Source organism: Chrysemys picta, chromosome 11 (genome assembly GCF_011386835.1).
Source record: "Chrysemys picta bellii isolate R12L10 chromosome 11, ASM1138683v2, whole genome shotgun sequence".
NCBI classification, from domain to species: Eukaryota; Metazoa; Chordata; order Testudines; family Emydidae; genus Chrysemys; species Chrysemys picta.
Genome location: NC_088801.1, coordinates 11,484,756 through 11,507,068, shown reverse-complemented (window position 1 = coordinate 11,507,068; position 22,313 = coordinate 11,484,756). Strand labels below are relative to the sequence as shown.

At 43.5% G+C, this 22,313-nt stretch overlaps 1 protein-coding gene across 4 annotated transcripts in view; it reads left to right on the top strand.

The window, feature by feature from the left end:
- Positions 1–527: 527 nt before the first annotated feature.
- HACD2 (3-hydroxyacyl-CoA dehydratase 2) overlaps positions 528–22,313 on the top strand; it is a 48,629-nt gene continuing 26,843 nt past the window's right edge. Inside the window, exons 1-4 of one of the 4 annotated variants that reach the window (XM_065561509.1) lie at positions 573–712; positions 2,916–2,955; positions 7,963–8,080; positions 8,545–8,563. In XM_065561509.1, coding sequence (XP_065417581.1) covers positions 2,930–2,955; positions 7,963–8,080; positions 8,545–8,563 — 163 coding nt within the window. In that variant the 5' untranslated portion in view covers positions 573–712; positions 2,916–2,929. Of the gene's footprint in view, positions 713–2,915; positions 2,956–7,962; positions 8,081–8,544; positions 8,564–13,521; positions 13,814–22,313 lie in introns of those variants that run through there. The other 3 variants (XM_065561507.1, XM_005279815.4, XM_024104807.3) reach the window with 3 other exon arrangements.

The following is a 22,313-nucleotide window of genomic DNA, read 5'->3' as shown; positions in this document are numbered from 1 at the left end:
AAAAGAGTTACATGTCCCGCCTGTGGGCTTGCAGAGAAAAGCTTAAACCGTGAAACTTACCAGGGCTAAATCTGAAAGCAAATACAAAGAAAGGGGGAGGGATAGCTCAGTGGTTTGAGCATTGGCCTGCTAAACCCAGGCTTGTGAGTTCAATCCTTGAGGGGGCCACTTAGGGATCTGGGGCAAAATCAGTACTTGGTCCTGCTTGTGAAGGCAGGGGACTGGACTCGATGACCTTTCAGGGTCCCTTCCAGTTCTAGGAGACGGGATAGCTCCATTAATTATAACCCACGTGTATTAAAATGGCATTAAGTTGAGCAGGGGGTGATGATTTTTCAGTGCTCGGGGCTGCAGGCTGCTCTGACTCAGGGGGCTCACCCCCCCAGGGGAGGGGCCCCGTGCACGCAGCTCTGGTCTCCCATTTGGCACCAGAGCGCCGCTCGCGCCCCCGGCTTGGCGGGAACGGAGCCCATCTCTGCCCTGGTCCAAGCGGGCGCCTCAGCGCGCAGGGCCGGGAGGGCCCCGCCCCGCCGGGCTGAGAGGAGGCGGGGCCGCGCAGCCGGCAGTTACTGGGCAGGGCGACAAACATGGCGGCGCCTGGGAGCGGCGGCGCTGGCCGGGCGGAGAACGGCTACGGGAGCCAGCGGAGGAAGGGCCCGGGCGCCCTGGCTACGACCTATCTGGTCATTTACAATGTGGTGATGACGGCGGGGTAAGCCGGGGCGAGGGGCGGCTCCCGCCTGCTCTAGCCGGGGCGGACTCCGCATCCCCCGCCGGGGACGCCAACCTGCTCCCCACGTGAGCCCGGCAGCAGCCCAGGGACCCGGCCTCCTCCTCCACCTGCCTAGCCTGGCCCCGGGGCACCAGCCTTCGCCCGCCGGGCCCACGCCGGCTCCCGCCTAAGCTCTCCTCGGCGGCGGCTGCTCTCAAGCGGCTGCAAGGCTTGGCTGAGGGGCGGCTTTCAGAGCCGAGGCAGGGAGAGCAAGTGTCCGCCTTCCTCGCCCCGGAGCCCCACCTCCAGAAACCGCCCTTCTGTCGGTGGGAGAAGCTGTTCCCAGGTTCAGCCCAATGCGCCCTGGCAGGAGGCTTGGGAGGGATTCTTCATCCCTGACCCTTTTTAAAGTCAAGCTATTGGATGTGCTCCTAAAAGATCTGCTCTAGGGATTATTTTGGGGGCGTTCTGTGTTATACAGGGGGTCAGACTAGATCAGTGCTTTTCACACTTCTTTTTTCTGGTGACCCAGTTGAAGAAAATTGTTGATGCCCGTGACCCAATGATAGCTGGGGATGAGGGACTTGAGGTACAAGAGGGGGCTCCAGGTTTGGGGGGTGGGGGGGCTCAAGGCTGGTGCAGGGGAGTGGGGTGTGGGCTTACCTCCGGCTGCTCCTGGTCAGCAGCGCAGCCGGGGTGCAGAGGCAGGCTTCCCGCCTGTTCTGGAGCTGTGGACTGCGCTGCGCCCCAGAAGCAGCCAGCAGGTCCAGCTCCTAGGCGGAGGCGCGCAAGCAGCTCTGCGTAGCTCCTGTGTGCAGGCACCCCCTCTCCTCCCCAGCTCCCATTGGCCAGGAACCGGCTAATTGAAGTGTGGAGACGGTGCTTGGGGTGGGGACAGCACACAGAGCCCGGTGGCCCCCTGCCTATGAGCTGTACCTGCTGCTGGCTGCTTCCGGGTAGGGACCACTAGTTTTACTAGTAGTTTTTACTGGCTGCTCGCCAGGGTCTCTGTGTGCTGAGCAAGGTGATCCAGTGCCTTGGATTCCATGACACAGTACTGGGTCGCGACTCAAACTCTGAAAACCCCTGGACTAGATCATCACAATGGTCCCGTCTGGCCTTGGAGTCTCCAAAATAATAAATAAGTGATGACTGGGGATTGTCATACTGGGCCAATTTGAGTGAGACTTTTTTTTTTAAAGCAATTTTAGGGTCTTGTTGAAACATATGTGGAGTGAAAAATCTTCCTTTGCAAGGAGGAGGGACTTGGGGAGGGAGCCTTAAAATGAACCCTAAATGAAGGCATCTTCCAGATAACTGAGAGAGACTTGGTCAATGTGGTACCGGGCAAATAAATCTGACAGGTCTTGTTCTTTTGGAGGAAGATGTCCTCATTTATGATTAGTGCTCATGAGGTTTCAAGTCCCTCCCTTTTGTGATGAAATGTCTCTTGTTACATGTTTCAGCAGGACACAGAGTGCAACGCTTATTTTTAAATCTTTATTAAAATAGTCTCATGTCAGCACACATCATTGATGGTGAAGCTGGTGGATGTCAACTTGCTGGATGATTTTACCTTCCCTTAGGCATCCCTGTACTACAAGAGGGTCCAACCCACATCAGGCATGCAAAGCTATGCATGAGAATAAATCTATTGTGACATGTATAAAGTATGCACATTTGATATAAACGGTGATTATCTAATGGACAGAAAATCTCTGTCTTCCTTTCTGGTATAATTAAACTGTTTGTTTCATAAATGTGTAATTATATGAGTAGTAAATAAAATACACAGCTGGAAGTCAGCAGCTCTGGTTTGCTTTCCTTCTTGCTGTGATGTTCCTATATGACTTTAGCTAAATTAACCTCTCTGAGCTTGTTACTCCCCATTTTACAGATGCAAAAAACACTTGCCTGAATCACAGGGCTGCTGTGAACTTTAATTCATTTGTTTGTACAGTGCTTTGAGATCCTCTGATGAATTTTGTAGAAATGCAAAGTTGTTACATTTACATACACACAAACTTTATTTAAATGTAACAGTTACTTTCTTTGTGAAAAATCTACACCTTAAAAAACAAACACTCAAGTGGGAGAATATCTGGACGTAAATAATGATACGATCCAGATGGTTTCCTGCTGCTATATAATTCTTTATCACTTGTTATAACCTCCTTTTCTGATTTTTTGCCCAACTTTCCAGAAAACTGCACTCTCATGAGGTGTGGCCTGCAAAATTTCAGGTGGGCTGTTTTTGCTTTGGGGAAGCTTGTGGCAATGGGATGAAGAAGCATGGTCCCAGTGGTTACGGCACTAGCTTAGAAAATTTGGAATTAAAATCAAGTCCCCAGATAGAATTCCTGTGTGACCTTGGGCAAGTCTCTGTTCCTCAGTTTCCCCCATCTGAAAAATGAGGATAATAGTTCTTGCCTACCTCACAGGAGGGTGTTGTGAGGATGACTATCATAAAGATTATGAGGTGCTCAGATACTGTGGTGAGGGGGGCTATATAAGTACCCAAGGTAGATAACTCCATAAAAAAATTAAAACTATTTCAAACTTTATAATTACATATATATTAAAGGGATATGAGTTAAATGTTTTTGAAGTTACCGTATCTGTTAGTAAAACCTTTTATTAGAACAGAATGAGTGTTGATCAAAACTTGATTTTCATTGCTTTTGATTTTCATGTTTGTTTTGTATTTCTCTGAACATAGACGAGGAGTGGGGAACCTTTTTTGTGCCAGGGGCTGTTGACTGACAGAAAAAAATAAATCGCAGGCCACTCACCCGACCCGGGGGGGCGCACAGAGGCTCAGGGATTCCCCCTGCAGCAGGCCGGATGAAATTAACTAATGGGCCAGATCCAGCCCACGGGCCGTAGGTTCACCACCCCTGACTTAGACAGTGAACATAGATTAGTTCCTTTTAGGCTTATTTATAGTCAGTGTCTAATTTTGTTTGCACATTCTCCTACATCAACACAATGCTGCATTATTTGATTCCGAAAAAATGTTGGGGGTTGGGGAGGAAGGAATTACGGAAACATTTCTGTAGGTTGAGGTTTTCTAAATAATTTTTTATATATCTAATTTCAGTCCAAATATGACCTGATGGTCTCTTTTGGCAGACAGACAAACCCCACACAATAGAGAAGAACTTGCTAATGTTTTGTAACTGAAAGTTTTTCCTAAAAATGGCTGTTGACTTGTTTTAAAGAATGCCAATAAGAATTTTTTTTAAATGTGGCTAGAGTGTTGTGGGCATATGTGGGATAATGGAGGAACTTTCATTTTAAGCTCTTCATGAGAGAGACTATCACTTTTTTATTTAGTAAAGTGCCATGGTTGCTCTTCTACTCCTGGAGGAATTCTGCACCAAAAAATTAAAAAGTCTGCACACAATATTTTAAAATTCTGCACATTTTATTCGTTAAAATAAAACAATATAATCATGCCAGTTTCAATTATTTTGATAATTTATTTCAAAATACCTGTTAACAACTATGTTGTTAACAATACTGACACAAAATTTCCCCCCCCAGGAGTAAAGAGTTAAAGAAATTCCTGTGACAGTGGTTCCCCTTACCTCTGTCTACCTGCCTTGGGACCGGGAACAGGGATGTGGCTCTGGGAGGGGGGGATGCGGACAGGAGTAAGGGAGCCAAGGCTGGGGCCACAGCTGGGGGTGTGTCCAAGAGTGGAGCCTCAGACAAGGGCTGGCAGCCAGGGACTTGGGCTTGGGGCTGGCAGCCGGGGCTCCTGTGGGGGCTGGCAGCCGGGGCTCCTGTGGGGGCTGGCCCAGGCCTCAGCTGCCCCCCCCCCCCCCCCCGAATGTTCCTCAATGTGGACAAGCTTTGTCCTATGACAACCCAGGTCCGGTTTCTCTGCCCCCTCCAGACCCCGGCCATGGGGTGCTCCCCCCAACCCGGACACCTCCTCCCCCACCACCCTCCCAAGCCCAGCTACAGGGCCCCCTCTAGCCCAGACACTTCTACCCTTCCCTCCCAGAGATCCAGAGAGGGAGAGAGCCTGATGCTGGCCTGGCTTGTGTGTAGTTTCCTGCACATGGCCTCCTTCCTTCAGGACATTCCAGGAACTGCAGCTTCTGGGCACCCTCTAGCTCCCTCTCACTCCCCCGAGCTGTATCTATTTGAGTTTAGGTCAGGAATAAACAGCAGGAGCCGATGAACTCTGAAAAGAATAAAGATCCTGTTTACATGCTAAAGTCCTCCCACACCAAATAAGCCCCGTGTGAAGGAAAAGGCCACAGAAAATTATATAGAACCATTTTCTAAATAAAAAGAGCTCACCGTGAGGCCTCAGAAGTTCTTTAAAAACTAGATATTAAAAAAAGGGCATAAAGCCGTTCAGCTGTCTGGTTGGAATCCAAAACAGATCAATAGTTGCAGCCATCTTTCACTGTTTTTGTGCCATATTAAATGATTTGGTGGTCTTAATCCATTTCCTAGTGAATGGATGTCCAGATCAACAAAACCTATCCCTGCATTAGGTGTCACATGAGTGGCCATGGGAGGCAGTGTATTGGGTTGACATTAATCCTGAACTTCTCTCAGCCCTTAAGGTGGGGGGCCCTTCAAGTCGGTGTTGAGGCATAATGGAGAAGCTTACAAGGTTGCTACCTATACTGTACCAGTTCAGTGGCTAAACAGAGAGCTTGGAATACGTCAGTTTTGAGGCTTTTGCATGTTTACAAAGGATAGCATCTATCTTTGAATGGGAAAGGAAGATAAAAGGAGCAATCAAATGAGAAGCTTAGGCACAGTATAAGATCTGTGTGGGATGAAAGGAAGTTGAGGACAGAAATATTAAGTCTTTCAAAAGAGAACCTTTAATTTTGGCGGATTACTACTTTCAGCACTAAAGGCATTTTAAAATAGTCATTTTATAATTAAAAGAGACTCATTGAAATCATTGTACCTCACAATATTTCTAAAATAAGCCATCCAACAGAGGGGAGAGAAAAAGGCAGGAAAAGGGATGGAAATACTTTAGAACCGCATGTACTTTACCAGTTGCTTGATGTGGGTGGAGTTTGTGTCTACTGCAGGGGAATCTGTTATTGTGCCACCACGTATAACCTGGAGCTTTAGCTCAATTTCTCAACAAACCTGAAGGATGAGAGAGAGAAACAGCCACTCGCAGGTATAAACAAGACAATGTCAGAAAGTTGATAATCTAGTTTCAAAGGGAATCCTTGTGTGTTGCAGAGGATAATCTTATTGGTATTACAGTAACATACTGGCATATTTCAAATGGCAGTCTTTTGAATAGCTAAATAGCTTAACTCTTTGCCTTAATAAACTAAGTATTTACTATATGTATTGTTCCCATTTTCTAGAAATAGTGGTGATGGAAGTAAAATAGCTTTTTAAATTGCATCAATAAATGCTACTCGGTATACATTTTTGGGCCGCAGCGTTCTTTTATTTGGGTATTGAAAAGCCTGTGTTTAAAACATTAAAAATAAAGTTTAAAAAAAAAAGTTGATGTTTACCATTGAAGTTGGAATGATATGTACACAAGAACATAACATTTAAGGACAAAAAAAAAACTTAAGCCTTTAATACATTGGAAATAAACAAGGATAATAGAAAAAAAAATATTGAAATACCCTCACAGTTTATGCAATGTCTTCAGTACCTTTCCATGTGTAAAATCATATTACGTACTCAAAAAGCTATATCAGCTCTATGCTTATCTGCACACCTAGCCTCAGTCAGTCAACTAAGGGCTTGTCTACACTTGACACACCACAGCAGCATAGCAGTAGCGCTTCAGTGTGGACACTATACCTATGCTGACAGGAGAGGTTCTCCCACTAGTGTAGGTAATCCATCTCTCTAGAGTCAGTAGCTAGGTTGATGAAAGATTTTTTCTGTCAACCTAGTGCTGTCTACACTGGAGGTTTTAGGGTGGCTTAGCTACGTCGCTCAGGAGTCTGGATTTTTCATATCTCTGAGCAATATAGCTATGTTGACCAGGCCTATAACACTTCTGTCTTCTTCCCATCCTGCAACAATCAATCTTAAATTAAAATTCACTGTATTTGTCTATTAACGTCGTTGTTTATAAAGCTGTTGGGCCAGCATGGGGATATGCAAATGTCATGGCTTCTCATACATCTCCCAGCGCTGCGGAACTGAACTCCCCAGGATCCTTGCTTTCTGCTGAGTTCACACTGCCCTGAAACTTGAGTTCCTCAGTATCGATGTCCCTCGCTGTCTTGCAGAGCATAGGATCTCTGCAGGCTTATTGGATGTCTGTCTGAGGGACCCAATGAGACATTACACTCTGATCAAAATTTCAAATCAGGGAAAGTTACAAACAATTTAACCAATTTCAGATCTTGCAGAAAAGTTGTCCTTTGTCTTTAGAGTAAACTTGGCAATTTTCCTAACACGTAAGTGAATTCAAATTGGGGTTTATGATGCAATCCTGGTTGTAAACTTAACTATGGATTCATGTCTTAATAGTCTTTCTTGGACTATTAAAACTATTGTATTACTTTGTCCATATTATTGAGAAAGATATGTGGTAATATTGTACTATGTGCATCTTTTGTCCTCCATTTGTTTTGGGTTTTTTTTATTTAATATGATGCGGGCCCTTTCTTTTGCTGAGGTTCAGTTTACTTAGAGAAACTTCCTTACCTGTAGCAGTTTCTGATAAAAACTAAGAAATTAGAAATGAAGACTGACAGGCTGTCATGTACATTGAATGGGGAGGCTTATGATGAATGGGGAGGATTACACTGAATCACAACCCTAAAATGAATGTCTTTTAAAATTTAATTTCCTATTTATATGGCAGGCTTCATAAAGCTGTAGTATTGTAAGAGCTCTGAACATCAGTAAATATTTGTTTGGCTGCTTGATAATTACCAAGTAATTAAACCCTCCAAAAGGGGTCTATTACATAGTCTTGAAGACATTAATTTTAATGGCATGAACACCCCTCAACTAAATCATAATTAAGCGTAGGTTATTAAGGGATAGTTTTTGTTTTTACCTCTGTGTTAAGGATATTTTTGTATGCTCAGTACTGTAAGACATTCAAAAAAGTGCATAAGACTTAACTCTTAAGTGATGGTTTGTACACATTCAAGCTTTGAAGTCTTTGCAGGGTTTCGGGTATGGCAGAGGGTAACTTTAGCTTTGCTCAGTCTCAGCATACGTGCTCAATTTAATATCCCCTTATCTTCAGTCTTTTCTTCTCTTTTTTCCAGATGGCTTGTTATAGCAGTTGGTATAGTCAGAGCATATCTGACTAAGGGTAGCTACCATAGTCTTTACTATTCAATAGAAAAGCCCTTGAAATTCTTCCAAACTGGAGCTCTGCTTGAGGTAGGTGTAGATTGGTTTATTTTTTGTTTGTTTGTTTTAATGTTGCTGACAACTACATGAACGTTAGGTGAGACAAAGTGACAAGCCATTGTTAAACATCACTTCATTTTGAATGATCTAATAATAATTAGCACTTTATTTTCAGTGCGCTTTACAAATATTAATGAAATAAGTCTCATGCCTCTGAGAGAGGTTTTTATCCCCATTTTACAGATGGGTTGGGGATAAAGTAACGGAGGTTGCTCTACTCTACAAAGATAGACAGTATCAGAGCTGAAATTTTATGCCCAATATTTTTCTGGAAAACTAGATGTTGACACTCAACTGCAGCAAGTAGTGGGAACTTTGAAAGACTCCCAATTATTGTAGTGTTAGTGGATACTGTTCTGATAAAGCCAACTGTTTTAAAACTGATTAAATATGAAGTGTCACTGTTATTGATTTGAATTTTCTTTTTGTTCTAGATTCTGCATTGTGCATTTGGTAAGCTTGGAATTGATTTTTCTGTTTCTCATAGAAAAAATGCTGTTTTGATTTTTTTTAAATCAATAATAGTTTAGTTTGTTACTAATATTATGGAGTAAATTCCCAGTTTCATTCTTGCATATCTTCCCTGGCTTTTATATAAATGTAGTAGAATTAATTTTTTGTCTCTTACTAAATTATTATTTGGTAAATGTTAATTCTAGTTGACAAAGAACTTTAGAGAAATCACAATTTTAAAATGTGGCCAAACTAAAAGTAAATAATACAAAGAGATAAAATAACTTAACACTTATATAGCCTTTCATTGACAATGAATCTTGAAGTGCTTTATAAATGCAGTACAGAACACTGCAGTCATTTCCTTAATTTACCCATCTTTATGATTCTTTGTATCACTCTTCCTTTCCCCAAAACCCCCCCTTTATCTAGGAAGCTAAAATATCAGTTGACTGTGAGCATAATTGTAATCCCTGACTTCTAGTACATGATCCAAAACAGAGTGAAGACACTATCTTTTTAAAATTTATCTAGAGTTTTTTAGAATTTTCTGGTATTAGCTGTAATTGGTTAATTCCAATAGAATATAAAACTCCATGTATTTTAGATCCGATTTGAACCAATGTTCTGTTATAGTGGCACAGGACTGTCACTATAGGGAAAGGTTGCGTCAATACATCTGTTTAAAAGGTGGAGCTTTGCAAGTCCTGTAAAACTGACATGCTTAATTGGATTTCTTTGAAATTTGATGCATCTCAGGAGAGTGCCACATAGGGTTAGCGAGCCAAATCTGGAGTAAGTTGACCAAAGGGTTCCAAAGATATAACCTCTCCCCCCCCAAAATAGCCCTATTTAAAAAAGCTTCTAGATGGGCTTTTTTTGCCCAGAGCTAGAGCTCAAACTATTGATGTGATGTGGGTCAAAATTGTGTCAATCTGTCAAGTTTTACCCAAGGTAGTATATGGCACCCACTAAATCTTTGGGGGAGCCAATTTAAGAACAGTATTTAGGAAAATCTAAATTTTTTTTACACTATGTATTCACCCATACAGAAAAACTGCTAGAGTGTTTTCATTCTTGCCATTTTATATGCTTTAAATTCACTCATAAGTGTTGCAAAATCTTAACAATTCCTCAGATTGCTTTGAAATTCGATGTGCCACGTAGGAGTGCGGGGTAACGTTAGTGGTCCAAAACCTGGTTCCTTCTGCTGCTTGGTACTGTTAAAGTGAGAGGTACTAATGACTGAATGAATCACAGAGCTTTTAATGGCTATGAACAAACTTCAATTAACATATCTAATAAATTATTCCCAAGCCTCCATCCAAGGGTATATCTACACTTAATACTCTACAATGACGCTGCTGTACCTCCCTGAGAGATGGTAGCTAGATCAATGGAAGAATTCTTCCATTGGCCTAGCGTTATCTACACCGGGGGTTAGGTCAGTATAGCTGCACCTCTCAGAGGTGTGGATTTTTCACCCCCATGAGTGGCGTAGCTGTACCAATGTAAATTTCTAGGGTAGACCCAGCCTAAGGCAAAAGGAGTCTTGGACTGAATGGCTGGAGGTTGCTGCAATTTGTGAGTAACGGGTGGCATTTCATTTTGGCGAGAATATAATCAAAGTATTTGGGGGCAAATTAGACACGTGAATGCTTAGTGGGAGGGGAGAGGTATTTGCGGGGAAGGAATGAGGCGAAAGAGGATGAGGAGTTTGAGGTTGCAGCAAGGGGAGTAGGGTAATGGGGATGGATGGTAGAGAATGTGAGAAAGTTTGGGGACTCAGATGAAGGAGGCATGGCACTCCCTGCTCTGCCAGTGCATCCCAGCCTTCCTAGACTCCAACCCCCTTGCACCCCACATCTGACACTACACCCCATTCCCTGCACTTCCTGCTCTGCCAGTGCACCCCAACCCCCTGCATCCCATCTATGCTAATGAACCCTGATCCCCCGCACTCCCCAGTTCTGCCAGTGGAACCCAACCACATGCACTCCAACCCACCTATTGCCTACAGCACTGCCACTGCACCCCTCAACACTGCATGAAACCTATTAATACATGTTTGAAGAACATTGATTGGGAAAGTGGAGAGTTCACTGCTGACCAGAAAAGTGTACTGTATGGCATAAACATTACAAGCTCTGAGGCTTCAATGTTTCTCAGAGATGGGGTACATCTATTGGACAGGGATCAGAGAATCTTTTTCTCAAACATAAAACAATCAGTATTTTGGAACAGAAACCCTGCCTGTATCTTCCGTCACCAGTCCTGCCCCAAACTTGGCCCATCAACCATTGTGAAACATGACCAGGAATACTGTACTGTTGTAATGTAGTTGTCTTGTGCTCCAGGCACTACATGGAGTCTGGTTATGTGTGTTTTGACGGGGGGAAGATTACAGCAATAGAAACCTTTATATACCGGAGAGAGAAGACTTCAGAAGGACATGTTCCCTGTTTGTGGTGTGGAAGCTTGGGTACAGTAGTGGGAAGGGGCTAGGTTGGAGTCCCCAAACTCACTGCATGGATCATGGGTGTGGCTTGGGAGGTGTGCTGAAGCAAGGCTTGTGGACACAGCTGGGATGTGTGTGGGTACGTGTTGGGGACAAAGAGGTTGGCTCACTATGCTAATTGCAGACATATGTACAACTGCCTAATTGACTACTCACTCCTAACACCAACATATTTTCCTGTTTACAAAACCTAGGAAGTTCATTGGCAAAAAGCCACATTAATGTAGAGTTAAGGTTGTTTGGTGGTATGTCTTTGCCTTGCAGAATGTTGAGTTGAGCAAAAAAACCCCTCAAACTTCTGAAAAGCAGCACCTGCAGAGTTAAAGTTGCCCATGCAACCTTAATTCCGCTCTCCTTCCACAGTGCTCTAGTACACACATCTTTACTATTCTATCCCCACAGTTGCTGAAATGTACAAACTCTTCACTTCCGTTTACAACCCATTCACTCTCACCCACAGGATTCTATCAAACACTATTAAAGGACAAAAAGAAAAAAAAAAAGTTGCCCACACAATCTTTTCTCTACCCTCTTCAAGCAATGCCTATTATATTAATTAAATGGGCATAATCTATTCACTGTTCAACATTACAGAGTTAAATGAAATCTGGAGGTGATATATAGAGACCTCAGCCTGCTTAATACCATGGCAAACATACTATACAACTGAGACCAGAGGTTAGAAAAAAATTGATTGAAACACACAAGAAAAAGAATCAAAATGAAGTAAAGAGTATTAACTGAAATTGATTAAATTTATTTTGCATAAATATTCAGAGGCCTTTCTAGAGACTGTGATTAAGATAGTTTAAACCCTCTTATTCAGCCAAACAGCCCATCTTGGTGGGGTAGAAATGGTAGGTTCTATTCAATTCAGAACGATAATCGCATTCATGCCTTAAATAAAATAGATATACGTGAGAGATAGAAAAGATAGGATAGTAAAGAGCGGGGAAATATGGCTTTTTTGATGTTCTCAGGATACAGGGTTGCTGGTGAGTCACAGATGGATGCTTTCAAGCTGGCATGTTGGCCATGACAACTGTTGTTCTGGATGCTGGCTCATTTCCCTGATCAAGGACATCCATCTGGTTAGTCTGGTCGGGTCCCTCTCCTTCAGGGGTCTCTCAGTCTGGGCAGATCTGAATGGGTCATGTCATTCACCATGCTGGTGCCAGTGGCAAGCGGAGAGGGGACAGGAGAAAAATCTGGGGGGGGGTCCAGAAAGAAGCACACAAGGGAAGGAAAGTCAGTGAAGGATCTCACATGTATCAGGTCGGAGTCCTCGTTGTGATGGTCAAACATCTCCACTGGAGTTTCTAGGTCTAGTGTCATGGCAACAATCGTTCTGCCAGAGCTGCAGTTATGGTAAAAAATTCTCCTCATCTTCTCCCCCAAAGTCTCTATTTAAGGACCCCCCCAAAAAAGGGAATGATGAGCAAAATAGTCCACCCACCAATTAGGCCTAATTTCTGGCACTCCAATTTTGTTTCTTTGATTTCCAATATTTTACTCCTCTTGTTTACTAGTCATAATCTTTAAATAGTCCTTGAGTGGTATTAGTAAACCCTTTGTGTTTAAATTAATTCAGTATTTGTCTCCTCACATCTTTTCTTAACCAGTTTTAGATGACAGATCATTGTGACAATTCATGAGCCTTGTACCCATTTTTCAACAGTTGAGTGTACAGTTTGGGTAAATTTGTATGCCTAATTATCATTGGGAATCCATCAGTCAAAGATGATTGTCTTTCATGGATTGTCCATTTCAAATTATCTGTGGGTCCACTGATGGCTGCTAAGGCCTATTCTGGAGTTGCAGACTCTGCCACATTGCAGACGTGTTTCCCAGCAGGGTGGCCGAACCTGGAGTATTGGTTTGGGCCATAGCACGCTCTTTGTCACTTCCGTTTTTCCGTTACATGTAGTCACATTTGATTCTCAAAGTGCTGAGTTCCCTGCCTCAAGCAGTTCCTCCATTGTTGTTGGTCCTGGTTATATGTAAGGCTACCTATTGTTCATGGAAGTCACAAATTCCATGACTTCCCGGGACCTCTGTGACCTTTTCCACCATGGCAGGGCTAGAGCAGCTGTCAGCCCAGGGGTGCAGCAGTCCCCCCGAGGAAGGGTCCCCAGGGCCCTAAAAGCAGCTGTCCAGTAGTCTGCGCTGCTGCAGGAGCCTCGCCGCCGATCAGCTGGTTGGAGGGTGCCTGGCAGGAGCCCACCAATCAGCTGGTGGGGAGAGGGCTCCATGGCAGGAGCATGCGCCGCCCCCCTCCCCCCCCAAAATCAGCTGGTGGGGAGAGGGCTCAGTGGCAGGAGCATGTGCTGCCCGCCCCTTCCCCCCCCCCCCCCCCATCAGCTGGTGGGGAGAGGGCTCCGTGGCAGCCACTAGAGCAGGGTCCCTGGGGCAGGAGTATTCAGTCCACTCTCCCCCACAGGAGCCTGCCCAGCAACTGGCTGTGGACAGCAGTCTCTTCTCCCCGCCTGCCTGCAGAAGCCTACCCAGCAACCAACCTGTGGACAGCCCACCCTGCAGGAATCTGCCCAGCAACAGGCTGGCAGACAGCCCACAGGCAGGAGCCCCAGCAGCAGTTCCTGGGATCCTGAGAGAAATCAGGCACTGAGAGAAATCAGCCCCCTGCAGCAGGAGCTCAGGCATTCAGCCCCAGCCAATTGTCAACCTCTCACCAGCGGAGTGAAGACAGTCAGGCCCTTGGGCTGTTAGCTCTGGTAAGTGAGGCTTGGGCAGTCAGCCCCTGGCGGCAGGAGGTAGAGTTGGGCCCATGCCTTAGTTTCTGCTCTGGGCCCAGGCCACTCTAGGCCCTGGTTGTTGCTTAGCCACTGTTTAATTACAAAAAACAAACAAACAAAAAAAAACTTATTGAAGCGTGAGGTGCATGTGCATAAGATTTAGCTGACAGAGGGGGAAAAAAAATGGAGACGCCAAGTACACTGAAGAGCAAAGTGGCAAAAACCACTACTAAGTAGAGAAGTAGTCAATACCCAAAGGGAACATTTCATGAAAGTGGCGGGTTGATGTTTAGTACGGCGTGTAATGTTCCTGTAGATTACAAATGAAAAGGAAGCTGTGACAAACATAGAAAGTGCTTTGCATAAACATAAGGCACAAGAGCTTGAAGCAGGCCTGAGCGAGAAAGCTAAACTACAAAGAACAGTGAGTGAGCTATTTACTGTAAAGACCAAAGAACAGCTGCGTCGTAGGACAGAAGTTTACCAACTTACAGAGGCTTTCTGTACCGCTAACATTCCACTACATGTCCTAGACAATCCTGCTATGAAGAGCTCCCTGAAAAACATTGGTGTTATACCTACTTCGGATCATCTCCGAAGAGCATACTTGCCAAAAAAAATTTGAAAGACATGTAAGAGTGACTTGAAAGAACTGCTGAATCAATGTTTTGGACTGGTTCATGACTGGTTCTAAATGGTTGTCAGCCCGCTGCCAGTTTTCTTAAAGCCTGCCAAGTGTTTGATCCCAATCAGGCCAAACTTCTTGACCTTGCATCACTAAATGTATTTGAGTCTATTCCTATGTTTGAAGACAATGAGATGGCAAAAGCCAATTTTTGTAACTGCAGCAGTGCAGTTTCTGAAATGGAGGGTCTTGACATTCTGGAATGTTGGTGCAACTTAAAAGATCACTTTCCAAGTCTGGCCATAATTGCTCTGAGGTGTTTATTGGTGCCTGATAACCGTGTGGACTGTGAGAGATCACTTTAGTCTTACAAAAATATCTTGCGACATGACAGACGCTCAAAGATGACAACCTGGCGATGTACAATATGCTATTTCAGAATAGTTGAAAGCTATTAAAAAATGACCGTTTTACACTCTAACAGTTAATCTGGTCAGTAGTTAACATGATATAAGATTTAAATAGGCAGTTTAAAAGTTCTGTATTGATGTAGTGCAGGGTGGATTTGATTGAATCAAATTGATTTAAATCACTGGTCAGGAAGATTCGATTTAATAATGGTTTTCTACATAAAAGTGCATTCTTGTTGGTGGTTATAACCTTAATACATATTCTTCACAACTCAGATAGATGTAGGTTTTTAGAAGGTACACACTCTACATTTTTAAACAGTGATTTATTTTGAAAACTTTTCAGATTAGTTTTACAGCTATATCAGAAAGCGAATGGTTATTTCATTTACCAAAGGTAATTGAAGCAGATAGTTTACCTCCCAATGACTTCATAAATATCTCCAATTCAACAGGTTAATCATTAATATTTGGAGGATTTTCTTGCCATGCTGTATTAGGAGGAGAACATCACCAAACAGACATTTAAATTGTTTTATTTAACTAAAACAACAACGTTAAGTATTCTGGATGTTTTTCTTCAACAGCAAACATATAATATTTTAACAAAACAAGCATATGTCCCTTGCTTCTCACATTTATCTCCAGACTTCTTCTCCTTGTCCAGATCTATTCTGCCCCCAACAATCTTCTATTCATTGAACTTTTTGAAACTTTGCACTTTGAGAGAGTAAGGGACTGACTCTCTGTACACAAATTTGCAGAGGGACAATAGAGTTGAGGTCTTATTTCTCACCTCTATATTTTATTTATGTATTTAAAAACATTTTTGCTGTTTTGCTATTTACCTCTGGGGGGGAGAGAGCCACAGTTTGAGAACTGCAAAACTGAGCCTCTCTGATGGTATCTTCTAGACTGATCACTGAGTCCCATTGGGTAGATAGAAAGATTAACCTAAGTAATCTATACAGCAGCCTGTGGAACCCCATAAAATTGGGTCCCTAATCCATGAACTATTGGAACTCATTTACAAAACGTTTTTCTTAAACATTACATGAATATTGTCTCATACTATAGAATTAATAATCCCTATTCCATGAGGAGATATCTTTGAGCTATAATATATCTTAATTAAAACTTTACATAGGTTTTTTCCTCAAAAAGCATTTTATCAAAGATTTCAATAAAAAAAATCCAAATTGATTTTTTAAATTGATTTTTATCCACCCTGATGAAAACGTCATTACTATATCTACATTTCCATGATTTTCTTATTTCGCATGCTCTGTCCATTATTTTAAATAAAAAATACCCATGACAAAAACTTAGCTTTAGTTATACATTCCATGTCAATATTGCATTTTCTCATATTAGCCTTGAGGACATCCCTGTAGCATTCTTTCTGCCCTTCTCTAGTGAATTTGCCTTGGCTGAATTGAGAGTAGATGATTTGTTTTGGCAGTCTAGAATCAGGCATCCAGACAACGTGGCATGCCCAGCAAAATTGATGATAAATAATCATAGTCTCCATGCTCGTAATATTGGCTTACGAGAGGACCTTGATACTAGTGTGACTATTGTCCCATTTGATTCAGAGAATCTTATGCATACAGCATTGATGATACTTCTTTAGCACCTTAAGATGTCTCCTGTATGTTGTCCATGTTTCAGTCCCACTCAGTAGGGTGGGATCACAACAGCTTTATAGACCATGAGTTTGGTTTTGGTTCTGATGTTGCAATCTTCAGACAGCCTCTTTCTCAGATGACCATAGCTTGGCTTGCACATTTGAGCCACTACTGGATTTCTTCATCAACGTCTGCTGTCTGAGAGATGGCCTGGCCTCCAAGATATGGGAAGTGCACAACATTCACTAGAAAGTTATCATAGATCTATATTTCTGGGGCTGGGAATTATGCTCCAGGAGCTTGCTGATTGAGTACCTTTGTTTTCTGGATGTTAAGTGTCAGTCCCATTTTCTGATATGCTTCAGCAAAGATGTTTATAATCGCCTGAAGATCTGTTTCCGGGTGAACACACACTACGGCATCATTAGCATACTGAAGCTCGACAACTGAAGTCGGCGATGTTTTGATTCTGGATAGGAAGCAGCCAATGCGGAACCAGGTTGCCATCCTTTCGGTAGATTATCTGCACTCTGACTAGGATCTTATCAGTGATCAAATATAGAGCATTGCAGCAAGGAATGCTTGATGCCTGCCTTAACCCTAAAGGAGCCATAGTAGGTCCATTACAGAGGATCACCGCTTGCATGTTATTGTGAAGGAGATGGAGAGTGGTGACACATTTCGGTGAGCATCCATACTTCACTAATAGGGAAGCATTGTGGAAAATCCTTCTGAAGTCAAAGGCCTTTGTCTGGTTGATGAACGCCAAGTATAGTGGTTGGTGGTGTTCTCTACATTTTTCCTGCAGCTGGTGAGCAGTGAAGATCGTGTCAATAATGCCTCTTGGTGGTCTAAACTCACACTGAGATTCAGAATGAATGTCTTTGGCAAGTGGAAGATGATGATTCAGGAGAAGTCTTGTGAGGACCTTTCCTACAGTTGCTACCAGAGATTCCTCTATAATTTCCATGGTCAGATTTCTCCTTTCTTGAAAATTGTCAGTCATAGCATTTCTAAGTTCATCTGGGATTTTCTCATGGTTCCATATTTTGAGAACAAAAGTGTGTAGCTATAAGGTGAGTTCCTTTCCCCCTTGTTTTAAATTTCTGAAGTGATTCCATCAACTCCAGATGCCTTTTTGTCTTCATCTACTTAATAGCTCTGCGCACTTCTTCCAGGGTTGGAGGTATTGCGAGTTCACCTCTGATCAGATATTGTGGGATGAAGGTGAAGAAACTCATCAACTGCAGTGTCACTATTGAGGAAATCTTCGAAGTGTTCCTTCCAGTGTGCATTGATGGCTTCAGTTTCTTTGATCAACTCCCTTCCATCCTTAGATCTCAGGAGGTTGGCCTCCAAATGCATAGGCCATAAATGGTTTTAATGGCATTAAGGAAGCCATGTATATCATGGGTTTCTGTTCTTTCTATCACGAATTCTTTCAGTCCTGTGCCTTTGCTTGTTGGTGAGCTGGCTTCTTTTGCACAGAGTTGATGTTCTGCCAGACACAAAAGTTGTTGTTTGTGATCGGTCAAGTGTTGTATCTTCCGATCATTATCATCAAATCAGTCCTGATGTTTTCTGTCAGAGAACTCTAGTGTCTCTTCGCAGGCACTGAGGATGCTGGATTTGGGGGAAACCCTGCTGACACATTGAGTTGTCTCTTAGATTTGTCAGTTTTTCGCTGAGGCATTGGCAGAAGAGGTCACGCTTTCTTGGATCTTTGAGTGCCTTTATACGGATTTTCTGTCTGCATCGTTTCCACTGAAGCTGTCGTTTAGGGGCTAGTCTTCTGGTCATGATCGAGCAGATGAGGTGATGATCAGTCCAGCAGTCGTTGCTTCCAATCATGGCTTCAGTAATGCAGATGTCTGTCCAGGCCTGGGACTGCAAAATGACCTAGGCAATCAAATGCCAGTGCTTGGATTGTGGATGTTGTGATGTCCTGCATTTGTTTCACTGGCAAAACAAGGTGTTAGTGATAACAAGTTCACGTTCTGCACATTTGATAAGGAGGAGGATGCCGTTTGAAATTATCTTTTCTACACCTTCCTAGTCAAGTCTCATCCGACTCTAGCATTAAAGTTGCCAAGAAGGATGAACCAATCTGTCACTGGCACACCAAAGAAGACTTGATCAAGGCTGGTGTAGAATTCTTCTTTGGCATCATCATTGGCATCAAGTGTTGGGGCATACGCACTAATAACAGTACCCTATTAGTTCACTGCAAGTTTCAATCAAAGAGTCATAAGGCATTCATTGATTCCAATAGAGAGCTTGTTAAGTTGGTTGACAAGTTCAGTTTGGATGTCAAATCCAGCTGTGAGTTCAACATTCTTCTTCAAGTTTTCCTTTCCAAAAGAAGGTACATTAACCTCCTTGTTCCTTAAGCTCCCCCTCTCCTGCTCGTTGAGTCTTGCTCAGAGCAGCGATATTGATGACATATCGCATAATGTCTTGGGCCACAATTGCGGTAAGATGCTCTGGACAATCAGTATTAGGTTGGTCCATGAGAGTCCTGACATTCCAGGTCCCAAATTAGATGAAATGGCTTTGCTGATTTCAACCACTACAAGATTCCTCTGGATGTGGCAATGCAGCCTGGAGGTGTGATGCAAGCTATATTTGGGGCACCTTTTCTATTCCCTTCCCCATATGGGGTGAGCAGAGCAAATCCTAAAAGGATTGCTCAGTTACAGTTGCCGAAAACACACACCTGCTTCATCTGAGTTCTTAACGACTATCTTGTAACTGCAGCTTTCATGCCAATTTATGACTAGGAGCTCCCAGACATCACAATCTTGGTCCCATTGCCATTAGCTGGTCTCTGAAGGACTGAGGTATGTGCTGGTAGGCGGTGGTTCCATGAAAGATGTCTGCATGGATTCTTTTAATGTGAAGGAACCGTTGCACACCAGTTTCCCCACAGATTCTTGACGGGACAAGATCTTAATCCAATGGCAAGGAGACCGAGATATATTGCTTCACTGCAGCCTATATTCAGCTTTACAGCCATTGAGGATACTAGTGTCGACCTCTGCCTGATCTGCCATTAAAGGCATTACTCCCAAAAGATTGAGGGCTAGACAGGTTTATCATAATGATGGCCTGAATTCGCTATGTCACAGCACCATTGGAGGGCACATGTGGCTTTCCAAAAAGAACATTGCCATCTGCTCTCTCCACCACATTCTAGTGGTGCTGCTGCTGCTTGGTCCGTGACTGCTTATTTGTCAGAGCTACCGCTGCTTATTTCGCAGCTAACATTCACTGTAGGTTGTTGTTCTACGATCCACCACTTGTGGACATGCTGGGTAACAGTGCAGCTCTGCAACCAGCCAATTATCACAACATACTTCAATATGCACATACACTGGCCCTTGACACTATAAGAATCAGGAGAGTCAAGATTCTGGTATAGACTCACACCTAACCACACATGTGCAATTTAAGAACTGCCTTTCCCTGAGGGTATGTCTATATTTGAGCTCGGAGGTGCAGAAATACATTTTATACATAGGTAGGTGGGGGGGGAGGGAGGGTAGCATGGATGGTGGCTTGGGATAGTGTCCAAGGATGTACCAAGAGGGTCGAGGTGGGTGTGTACTCCTAAAGGTAGCTTGAGGAGAGCTAGCAAGGATGCAGCTGAGTGAGCTGGGAATCACACTTCCTAGCTCGAGTGTAGACGTACCATTACTCACAGAATACACTTAACCATCATTAAAGCATTAAAAACTGCTTATGCTCCACTTCACTGCTGACAATATCCTTTGTATGTATGTAACAGCCCTATGCCCTGCTACTGACGTAACGTACACAGTCAGCATGGAAATGATGCCTACTGCATCCTGAAGAGACAAATGCACCTCTTCCCTTTCATCACATGCATCAGAGGGTGCAAAACAGCAATCTCCTCATATCCGTCTCAGCTCTGTCACACCTCAAAGTAATCCACAGATCTCTCAAACACCTCAGAGCTAAATACTGCTTTCACCATTCAGTACAGCTACACCGGACACTGACTACACTCACTTTACCTTTAGTGCATGCAGATGATAAATGCTTAGACTGTTATATTCCCAGCTCACTACTGACAATACTTTTTTTCTAATAAACCCCCCCATGCATATTGTATCCTGAATGTATACATGCAGCTCTTACCTGTGCTAACGCACTGGAGGATGCAAAACATAGATTCCCTCATATAATCATAGCTGTCACCTCAAGGTAATCCACCCATGTATCACAAACATACCTTTACACATGGGTCCCACTACTGCCTCCACCATTTAGTGTAGGCACACCTAACACACCCCTTGCACTTGGAGTGTATCCAAATAATTCCCATTGTCTACTGCAAGCTTCAGGGGAGCAGACAAAGGTGATGGGAGCAACCTTCCTTTCCCCCTTTTTGTCCTTTAATAGTGTTAAGTGGAATCCTATGGGTGAGAGTGAGTGGGTTGTAAAAGGACATGAAGAGCTTATACATTTCAGCAACTGTGGTTGGCAAAGCAAAGATGTGTGTTATTGGGGCATACTAGGGCATTGCTGAAAGAGGGTAGTGTTAATTTTGCATTTCCTAGTTTTCAGAAGTTTGAGTTTTGCTCAACTCACTGTTCTGCAAGGGGACGACACCACCAAGCAACCTTAACTCTTCATTAACTTAGTTTTTTTGGTCATTGAATGTGGAGATGTATTTTAGAATTGGGCAAGGCAAAGTCACTATTTATTCCAGATCTTACCAATAATAATCTTGTTTTCTTCAGTGGGACTAGTTGGGTGAGTAAGGATTACTTAGGTGAACAAGGGTTGCAAGTTCAGGTCCTAGCATATGGTCTGTTCTGTACAAAGTTTCAAGCCTGTATTGGTGGGTCCCGTGCTTCCAGGCAGATTCAGTGGCCTCACAAGCTTGCTAAGGCCCTCAATGTGACCTCCTTTTCTCAGTATAGCAGCAAAGGTCACAGCTTATTGAGCTACTTTCATCACAGGCCAGTATGGGAGGTGGGAAGGTGGAATACCCATAGTCTCTGTTGCTCCTTAGAGCTCAGTAGGTGCAGTTCAGCCTCCTGCCTGGACCTAAGTCTGCTTCCCCTCTCAAGGGGATCTCTGTAGAGCATGGGGTGGAAGGGGGAAACCTGGACTCACCCTCTACTCCAGGTTCCAGCCCAGGGACACTAATGGTAGCAGCTGTTGGCAGCTTCCCCTTCACCACTGATGCTGCTTTGATTACCTGGGCCACTTTCCCATGATCCCCTTTTCCCAGCTTCACCCTTACCTCAGGCTTCAGCAAAGCTTCCTCTTCTCCAGCCCCTTTCACCTGGGCTTCCTTGAGGGAACTGGAAGGAGAGCTTTTAAGCAGTATGAGTAGGACCTTGATTAGTTCCAGCTGTCTCCATTAGCCTAACAGCCTTAACTGACCCTTTGATGGCTAATTTGAGTCAGGTGCCTGCATTAGCCCAGTGACCTTAACTGGTTTAATTGGTGTCAGGTGACTTGATTGGTCTGGAGTAGCCTTTGTTTGGCTACCCAGGGAACAGGGACCTGCTCATCCTGAGGTTGATATATTTGCCTTCCACTACTCTCTTATAGACTTCTGGTCTGAGTCCGTCACAACAGACAATAACTTGCCTATACACAGACAATAACTTGCCTAATCGAAACTGTAAACTCCATATCAGTAGTCTGGATTTCAATGCATAAGTGCTAGTAGAAAGCTTCAGTGTGTCTAGAAGTGCATGGACCTACAAACCCCACCTCACATGATGACAAGAAGGGCATCTTTGCAATTGATTGATTTTTGTGCTGAAATGTTGCTA